This window comes from Chaetura pelagica, unplaced genomic scaffold (genome assembly GCF_000747805.2).
Source record: "Chaetura pelagica isolate M959 unplaced genomic scaffold, ChaPel_1.0 scaffold104, whole genome shotgun sequence".
NCBI classification, from domain to species: domain Eukaryota; kingdom Metazoa; phylum Chordata; class Aves; order Apodiformes; family Apodidae; genus Chaetura; species Chaetura pelagica.
Window position 1 is genome coordinate 3,532,566 of NW_009953786.1, and position 9,318 is coordinate 3,541,883.

At 40.5% G+C, this 9,318-nt stretch overlaps 2 protein-coding genes across 2 annotated transcripts in view; both read left to right on the forward strand.

Annotated features, from left to right (window-relative positions):
* Nucleotides 1–2,023: 2,023 nt before the first annotated feature.
* LOC104391583 (serpin B6-like) lies at nt 2,024–7,691 on the forward strand. Its single transcript, XM_010000904.1, has 6 exons — nt 2,024–2,194; nt 3,196–3,333; nt 4,412–4,529; nt 4,780–4,922; nt 6,213–6,380; nt 7,267–7,691. The coding sequence occupies exons 1-6, from the start codon at nt 2,027–2,029 to the stop codon at nt 7,669–7,671; spliced, it is 1,140 nt and encodes a 379-aa protein (XP_009999206.1). The 5' UTR covers nt 2,024–2,026; the 3' UTR covers nt 7,672–7,691.
* A 581-nt stretch (nt 7,692–8,272) lies between these two features.
* LOC104391636 (leukocyte elastase inhibitor-like) overlaps nt 8,273–9,318 on the forward strand; it is a 7,790-nt gene continuing 6,744 nt past the window's right edge. Inside the window, exon 1 of the mRNA XM_010000964.1 lies at nt 8,273–8,284. Coding sequence (XP_009999266.1) covers nt 8,273–8,284 — 12 coding nt within the window. The remainder of the gene's footprint in view (nt 8,285–9,318) is intronic.

Sequence of the window (9,318 nt, forward strand, 5' to 3'; positions counted from 1 at the left end):
AGTGTTTGAAACAGCTTGTGACTGGTGCTTCTGAGGCGAGCTGGGGAAGCGTCTACATCTACCAGGTGCTAATGCAGGTTGTAGCCCTGATGGGCTGTTTATCAGAGGATAGCTACACCCTGCTCCGGCCAGGTTCCCCCATGGCAAAAGCTGGGAGAGACACTGCAGCGTGGATCTGCTCTTTCGGTGCAGTCTGTCCCTAAAGACTGTTCTTAAGCAGAGATGTCTGCTGCTGGGAATATAGGCTTCACGTTCACGGGCAGGAATACACAGGCGCCCAGAAACCTCCGTGCAAGAGCCTCAGCACTGACCTGCAGAGCCCACAGGGAGAACATGAGTGTGAGGAACGAGTTGCTGCGGACAAACCCTCTCATCCTTGAGGGTTTTGCAGGAAACAGTTGACAAACGACAGAGAAACGTGCTTGTGTGGGTTTTGTTCCTTTAAGTGCAGTCGTTCTGTGTTGTCTCCAAAACTGCCCTGATGAGAAAGATATCAGTAGTTGCTGTTGATGAACTGCAGAGAGAGCAGTTGTACGGCGCAGAGGTGCAACCCGTAGGCTTGTGTCCCAGCCATTGAAACATCACTTACAGTTTTATTAAATGCACTAATTTTCAGGTAGGCAAGTAGTGTGAATTGCATCCTTCTGTCTTTAAATTCTTGTCTGTGTAACTCTCTACATAATACTGCTTGCTACTGTCACTATTCCTGGGTCAGAAAAACCTTATTGCTAGCAATTGGACAGGTATTAACATAGTAGCAAAATTCTGGTATGTCTTCGCTGTAACCAACATAAGCTGAAAATGCTAAGTACTTTCTGCTTAATGTAATAAAATATATGTGTTTAGATTACTCATTTCAGACAGAATTGGAGGATTGTTTCCAGCTAAGCTTGCTTGATTTATTTATTTATTTATTTTTAAATGGAAGAAGAGGAAGGGGAGAAAAGTTAACTACTATTTATTGCCAAGCTGCTAGCAAGAAACTTCCTTAGGTGGAGAATCATGCAGGCAGACACTTGTTTTTTTCCAACCTATTTGTTTGGTAATGAATCAGTAATATGAAATAGGTGTTGGTTTTGTATTTTGTAGCAACGTACCAACACTAGGCCCTGCCTTAAGAAAAAAGCTAAACACAGAAACCTTTACTGCCAGTTGATATCTTATGTCTGGAGACACTTACCTGTGGTTAACTCAGCGTTCTAGTATTTATTGCTCCTTTTATAGCAGTGTGGTTTAATTCCAGGTAGGTTAACTGCCTACATAGCTGATATGTGTAAGAGTATGACGGGCATCAAGTTATGCATGTTGAAGTGAGCATGTATCATAAAGTTACCTATAGGCAGCTTTTTTTATTGTGTGCATTTCCGTGAGTTAGGCAATAAAATGGAACTGAAATGGACTTTGATTTTTCTTTGTACTACAACAGGAAATAACAGTAATCTGTCATGCTGACTAAATAACTTTTTTTCTTTTCCAATCTTGTAGTTCAAGTCATTCTGCTGACTTCTACTGGACCGGCTGGTCGGTTTAAAACACAGCGTACACGCGTACAACTAAGCTGAAGGTGATCCTTAAGGTAGATAGAGAAGGTAAGAGTTTATAAATCTGCTATTCTGATACCTAACTTTTTTCTCTGGTTTTCCTGTAAGGGCAAATAACTGTCAAGTAATAAGGGACTTGTTTTCAATAAATCCTGAAGTACTGTTTTATATGATAATCTCAAAAGATGTAGTATTGTTTACCCAGTGAAAAGTCCAATGACACCAGTGGGAATTGTTGTCTGTTGCAGATACGGGATTGAAATAGAAAAGCAGATGATAAAGACCTAAAATAACTCAGGTGCCTGGTATGGGATTTAAGTTGCTTGTTTCACTAAATAGGTTTTTCAGTGATTTGATAGTTTTCCAGCCTAATTTGCAGTGTGGTTCATAGAGAGAAATGTAAAGGATGGGAATAACTTCTCAATTTTTATTCAAATAAATATGAGCCATTCTTGTTCTGTGTTTTATCTTGCAGTCTCTGTACCATGGAGAGTCTCTGTGCAGCAAATACCACTTTTGCACTTGACCTCTTAAGAAAGCTGTGTGAGAACAAAAGCAGGAAAAATGTATTCTTTTCTCCTTTTAGTATTTCTTCCGCTCTGTCTATGATTTTGTTGGGTTCAAAAGGTACCACCGAAGCCCAGATAGCAAAGGTATGTATAAATAAATGTAGGGTACTTACATTGCAACCATATCAACAGCAAATCTGTATTATTTCTGTGATCTGCATTTACACTGAACTATTGTTGTCATTCTGGTCTTGGAGAGCGGAGATCGATCTTTGGTATGTACATAAGCCGTACCTGTTTCTATAGGGGAAGCTTCTGTTTCGTATGAAATGACGAGGTTCTGTTTTTTATTGTGTGTGGGTTTTTTGTGGTTTTGTTTTTTTGAGACAGATATTCCTTCAGTATGTCATTAAGAGGTACCTAGGGTTTTTTGTAGGTTTCATGAATCTCTAGCTACATAAAATATTTTCTTCTGTCGTCTTTGGACTCTGTTATCAGACTACAGATGTTTTGAAAATGTAGCCAGGCAAATAGAAAGAAAAATAAATCTACCCTATATGCATGTCAAAGTGGTAGTTGCACCTTGGTTAATTTTTTTTAAGCTTGCTCAGGTGGCAAATACCACTTTGTGTATTTTTTACATATGCAAATAACAGTACTAAATGTAGAACCAGTCATTTTAGTTATTATGTTTGCCTCTTTTGTGAAGTGGAAGAGGTGTATAAATATTTTGTTTACATGTAAATCTAGAAAAGTTATTCTAAAATTATATTCTATTATTGCCATATTTGGAAATATTAAATCCATCTGGACATAGTCCTGGGTTATGAGCTGTAGGTGGCTTTGCTTGAGCAGGGGGACTTCCAGTGGTCTCTTCCAACCTCAACCATACTGTGATACTATAATACTTGGCTTGAGTGAAGGAAATTAAATACTGCTGATGGTAATGCACCCTAATTTATTACTTGTACAGCATCTGGCTGAGTGCATCATATGTGAGTTGCATGGAAAGCTCCAAATGAAAAATCTTTTGGCTTCAAGTCATAGTTTTTAAACCCAAAAGTCATTTAAAAAATTAAATTGAGCCGAAGCAAGTGTATTTAGAGAGGAAATGGACTCTGCTGAAGATATTTTTCTTCCTTCAGGTACTTTCTCTGAACAAAGCTGAGGATGTTCACAATGACTATGCATCTCTTCTCTCTGAAATTAATGATCCAAACAGCAAGTACATACTGAGAACTGCTAACCGACTTTATGGAGAAAAGACATTTGAGTTTCTCTCAGTAAGTTACTATTACATCTGTGGTGTTTCTTAGCTTAATGTACTTGCTGCCTATTTCCTTTGAAGGCTAAAGGCAAGCCTTGGGCTTTACTTTCCAAATTTTACGGACTGAGACCTACCAATGTGATAAATCGTGCCAAAGCCTGGTATCTGAACTTGTGGAGAGGTGCCTTTTAGATAGCCTGTGATCTGAAGGCATAACTAGTGAAAAGCACTGTAAAATCCATCAGACTAAATCTTCAGGGTTCCATAGTCCATTAATATTTTTGGCTGTGGAACAAATATTTCATGTATCTTTTTCCCCTCAATCATAAATATGTTTAAAAAAAAATTGTTATTGCTCTTCAGCAGGGGCGCTGTATTGTGTCATTTTTTATCTGTTATGCAAGTCATTCAGAGAACACACTGAAAGAAGTACCTGTCTTTAAAGGTTTTCCATGTCAGGAGATCTAAATGAGGGTAATAGGCGTTGTGCTATACATGTTTGTTTAGATGCTTCCCTAGAGGCAAGATGATATAAGACACTTTTTTTTTATTATTATTTTTTATTACCCTGGAGTGATTTACAGTAATTATTTTTATGAAGAATGCCAGTGTTTAATTTGTCTAATAGATAAAAAACTACGTGGATTGTGCTCTAAAACTTAGCGTCTGTGTAATATTAAATCAGAGAAAATGTGTGTTTTTTCCCCTCTCTAAGAAAAATCGGTTTCCCTTTTAAACTAAAAGCTTTATGTTGGTCTGGGAGATTAAACAATGAAATGTATGTAGTCTGAAGCTCAGTAAATTTTATATTCTCTCACTGAAGTAAAAACCCTCAAAACCTAGCCACTCAGTTTCTCCAGTTATGTAGAACTTTCTAGCATAACAAACAAGCCATTTGAAAACATAAAGTAGACAATTCCTAGTTCAAATAGGTGGCATAAAACCTAGTAGAATGGGGTCAGGCAAAACTTCAGTGGCTCTGTATGAAGCTGGGGGAGGAAAGCAGGCAGATTTTCTTGGTGTATTTAAGTTATCTGTGACTGAATGACAGTAAAATACTTTACTGAAGAGTTTATTCTCAATGTCCATGTTAGTCATTTATAGAGTCAAGTCAGAAAGCCTACCATGCTGGACTAGAACAGACTGACTTCATCCATGCTTCAGAGGATTCTAGAAAACAAATAAATGGCTGGGTAGAGGAAAGAACTGAAGGTGAGTGTTTTACAGAATCCCTTGTTGTATCTGATGGCAGCCGGGGCTTGGGTAAACAGCCATTTCAAGGTATAAAACTGTTAATTAAAAACAAACAAAACAAAACCGAAGCACTGAGCTTTTGCTCTGTTTGGTACCTAATTCTCTTATCTCTTGTGCATTAATTACAGAGCAGCTACTATGTTAGATGATTATTAGATACGTGTCAAACTGATAAAATTTGTTCGTTTTTTTTCTATGTATCTTAAAGGTAAAATCCAGAATCTGTTGGTGGAGGGGATTATTAATTCACTGACCAGACTTGTGTTGGTGAATGCCATCTATTTCAAAGGCAACTGGGAAAATCAGTTTGACAAAGAGAGAACAAAAGAAATGGCATTTCATATTAACAAGGTATGATGTGATAAATGTTAACAATACATTTTTACTCTGAAGTGCTCTGAAACTAATACATTTGACTCTAAGGAAAAAAATAATTCAAGCAGAGTGACCTTGGGTAGGCTGTATGAAATGCCTTATACCCCCTCCCTTTAATATGAATGCTCTTTTCGTTTCTGTTAAGTTTCACATAATTACTAGAAACGTAGTTGTTATATTAAAGTATTTATTTCATTCTGTCTCTTTATTCCTTTACCTCTCTTGTTTGTTTGAGAGCGTTCATCCTCTACATAGGTACAGAACCTAAAACTAAGGGTACACAAACAATTGCACATCTCTTTCCTGGTGACACTAAAGTTTGCATTTTAATCCTACTAATGCCTAGACACTGATGAGCTGCAGAAGTCTGTGGCTAGGCTCAAATGAGCAATTAGAAATCCTAGGTGTAAGTTAAAGTTTTAAGCTAGTTATTTTACAGTCTATCCAGTAGCAAGAATTTGCTTTCAAATCCTAAAGCTCCTAGCCTTTCCAGCATCCTGTGACATTGTTTCTGCAACTCTTGCACTACTTAGGACATAGTGGATGATTTTCACATGCTGTGTGGCCTTTCCTTTTCTTCTCCATCCTTTTCATGTGTCTTTGCTGCTGCAAAATAATTTCTGCCATGTTCTTTGTGGACATTGTCTCAGTGGGCTTTATTTTAAAAACCAAAAACTGCTTACATGATTATCTCATGAGTGTAAGGGATTAAAAAAAAGAAACTCTAATGAAAAGGAGGAAATAATGATATACACAATAGTAGCTGATGCTCCATGTGAAGATGGAAGGAGATAACAGAATTAAATTGTTACAAAAAAATCTTTCCCCTTCTTACTGTCTATGTGACTTTCAAGAATAGAAAATAATGCTCTCATTTTCTTAGCATTTTTAGTAGAAGTTTAAAATATTCTTTTTTGTCATACTTGAAGCCATGTGGTGTGAAATTATTTTGTATTATTTTAAAGCCAGGAACACAGGCCCCACTTCTCACCAGCTCTATATAGTGCATCTCACTAGTTCTTAACTGCCTCTGCCTCTTTGCCTTCAAGGAAACTTCACACACATTTATACCTGAGTAATTAAAAAATAAATCTCAGGAATCCTCACTTCTTATGCTTTACAAAAGATGGTGGTTGGGCTGTACGCTCTGTGTTTAGTGCTTTTTAGTCAAATTCCAAAAAAGCCCTCAGTAACTGTATGCCTGCTTTGTATTTTGAGACCAGCATGATAGCTGAGCACTAACTGTTGAGTTACCTTTATTTTTAGAAAGAGACGAAACCTGTGCAGATGATGTTCAAGAAGGATAAATTTAACATGACCTATATTGGAGACTTCAAGACCAAAATCCTTGAGATCCCTTATGTTGGAAATGAACTCAGCATGATCATCTTGCTCCCTGATGCAATTGAGGATGAATCCACTGGCTTGGAAAGTGTAAGTTGTTGAGCTAAAAGTGCAAAGACAGTCTGTAGCCTTCCAGGGAAGAGAGTTTGATAATGCATCTAGACCTGTTGTTCAGTTCCAAAGCCACTATGTCACTGATACTCAACATCAGCTGAAATGTCCCACACCTCCTTTCCCCAAAAATGGTTGCATTCCTTGTACCTCTGCTGGTCAAGCTGAGTGCTGCTCCTTAGCCAGAAGCTCTGGAAGAAGACCTGGCCCTCCTCAGAAGCAGAGTTTAGTTGTGATTATGGTGAGCACCATATATGGTGAGAGGTGTATGAGAGAGCTCTTACGAAGTCCTATAACTTGTCCCATAGATTTTCCATTTTGAACAGCTGGCAAATTGTCTGTGGCCCATCACCTGGAAACAGGCTCACTGGGAAGTGTGGCATCTCCTCTGATAGGAGTTCTGGCTATTTCATGCTCTTGAGTAAGGCTTTCAAACACTGACTGCAAAGAGCTTTGTGAGCAGACTTTTTAATCAGCATGTCAAGCTGAAGGAGGATCCTGTGGTTAAGACCCGGAAGAAATGGGTTCAAGTCCCTTGGGACCTTCTAGTCAGTTCCTCTGTGCTTTTACTTCTCAGGTATAAAAATGCAAAAAGCCCTGTGTAGCATGTTCTATAAAAGCAGACTTTGTGTGGAAAGGACTGATCCTTACTATATCTACCAGGAAGCATATGGGATTGATCTCAGCTGTGGCCATAGTCTCTCATGAGAGGTATAACTTGCGATTTGGGCTTGAGACCCTCTCAAGCCTGGAAAAGAAATGCTTATTATGCACTATGTAAACAAATGCAGTGACAGCCACTTTTGGCTTTGTAAAATTAACTCTCCTTGCATTTTAATTATGTAACCTTTGGGTTTTTCTTTAGCTGGAAAGAGAACTTACATATGAGAAGCTGATAGACTGGATCAACCCTGAAATGATGGACTGTACAGAGGTGAAGGTGTCTTTACCCAGATTTAAACTGGAAGAAGATTATGATCTGAAACCCCTTCTGAGCAGCATGGGAATGCCTGATGCATTTGACTTAGCGAAGGCAGACTTCTCCGGAATGTCAGCTGGCAGTGAGCTGGTGCTCTCTCAGGTAGTTCACAAGTCCTTTGTGGAAGTCAATGAAGAAGGCACGGAAGCAGCAGCAGCCACGGGCGCAGTGATGATGTTGCGCTGTGCAATGATCACTCCAGAATTCACTGCTGATCATCCCTTCCTCTTCTTCATCCGGCACAACAAAACATCCAGCATTTTGTTCTGTGGCAGATTTTGCTCTCCCTGAAAAGGGGGTGTTTGGCAGAAGAGCTGCCAACATAGTAACACTGAGTTTCTTTAGAATAGGGCTGCTCTTTTTGCACTGTCTCTTTCTTTCAGCTGTGCCTGAACCAGCTTCTGTGGTCTTCATCTCAGGCTTGAATAGAGTAACAGAGCCACTTATGCATACACAGCTACTGCCATTTACAACAACTTTCTCATCCTGTGTGCCTTGGATTCAGAGGGCTCCAACTTCATGCTGACAAAAGATACATCCCACTTCCTGCGGGATGTGGAACTGAAGTGCAGTCCCAGTTGCACTGCACTTTCATGGTCACCGGGCAGCAGGTTGGGTACTGACATGTCACAGGAAAGGAGGGAGTTAACTTTGTTTCTGGGGAGCCTGGAGCTCATCTTTAGTTCCCTTCCCCCTCTTTCCTCCTATATCTCCTTTGTTGTTGTTGGTTTTTTTTGTTTGGTTTGTTTTTTTCTGCCAGGACCATCCATTAAATATCTAAATACATTCCTGAGAGATGATTGGAGTCTTTTGGCAGCCTGTTCCAGTGCTGCAAAGCTTTCTGAGAAGACGGGGCTTTTTGTCTATCACTTGTGCAAGCACTGAGTCAAGGATGGGAATAAAAGTATGTCTTTGTACCAGATGTCCTTACAAGGTATTCAAGGGATGAGGAGAATTGCATTTTGTTGTTTGTTGTTTTGCTTTTTTTTCCACCACAGGACGCCTGGGTTTATTACTTATCACCTGGTTTATTAGCCTTTTACCAAAGACTGTAGTGAAAAAGCATATGGTGCCTATGCAATATTGCAATGACACAGCTTTACTTTTTTGCTCTTCTGCAATTTTGCTATTCATCATTTCTGAAACCTAGTTAATGCCAAAGGCACAGCTGAAATAGCTTTCCTGATGCAAGGATTTGTTGTACTATTTCTGTTCCTGAAATAATAAAAGAACCTCACAAGCTGTGGGTCTGTTTCTGTTTTCAACAGTAAATTATACTTTTATGTATAGTTTGAAGAAAGCTATTGTTTTACAGTTTCTCCAGCTTGTTTGGAATTTGCTGTTTAAAAATTGGGTTTTCCCAAGACTGCAGACTTGAGGTGCTAACTTGGGTTGCTGTCAGGATTAGGGGTTGCAGTGAAGAACCTTCTCAGCAAAGGGGTCCAGAGCCAAGTGTTTGTGTTTTTTCTGGGCAGGGCTGAAAGGTTCCTTCTGGTTTTGTGTACAGCTCCAAATCACAGCTGGGGGGTCATCATCCAGACGGTGCTTGATTGCCCTGGGCTTCATTCAGGGCAGAGCTACTTGGTTGTCACAGCTGAAGGAAACAAATGCGTGATTTGAAGGCAGGGGCTGAGGAACCCGCCCAGCAGCTGATTCATCTGTAACTCCACTTAGAGGGCTGGAGCTGGATCCTGCGGTGCCGCCCCCGGTGCCGCCCCAGCCCGGCGGCTCCTCGGTCCCGGCCCGGGCAGGTAGGCGGGCTGGGGGCCCTGGATGTGCTGGGGCTCCGCGGGGCGGGAGGGCTCGGGGGTGCCCGTCCCCGCTGCTTGATGCAGGAACGGGCCCGAACGGGACGAGAAGCTGCAGGTTTCCCTTTCCCTCGGCCCGCGCCCCCGCCCTCCGCGGCCCCGGGGCCTGCCCGGGGCGGCCGGGGCCCCC

Coding starts and splice junctions, on each gene's coding strand:
- LOC104391583 (XM_010000904.1), top strand. CDS start 2,027: ATGGAGAGTCTCTGTGCAGCAAATACCACTTTTGCACTTGACCTCTTA. Junction 4,530..4,779: donor GGTAGAGGAAAGAACTGAAG/GTGAGTGTTTTA, acceptor TGTATCTTAAAG/GTAAAATCCAGAATCTGTTG. Junction 6,381..7,266: donor AATCCACTGGCTTGGAAAGT/GTAAGTTGTTGA, acceptor GTTTTTCTTTAG/CTGGAAAGAGAACTTACATA.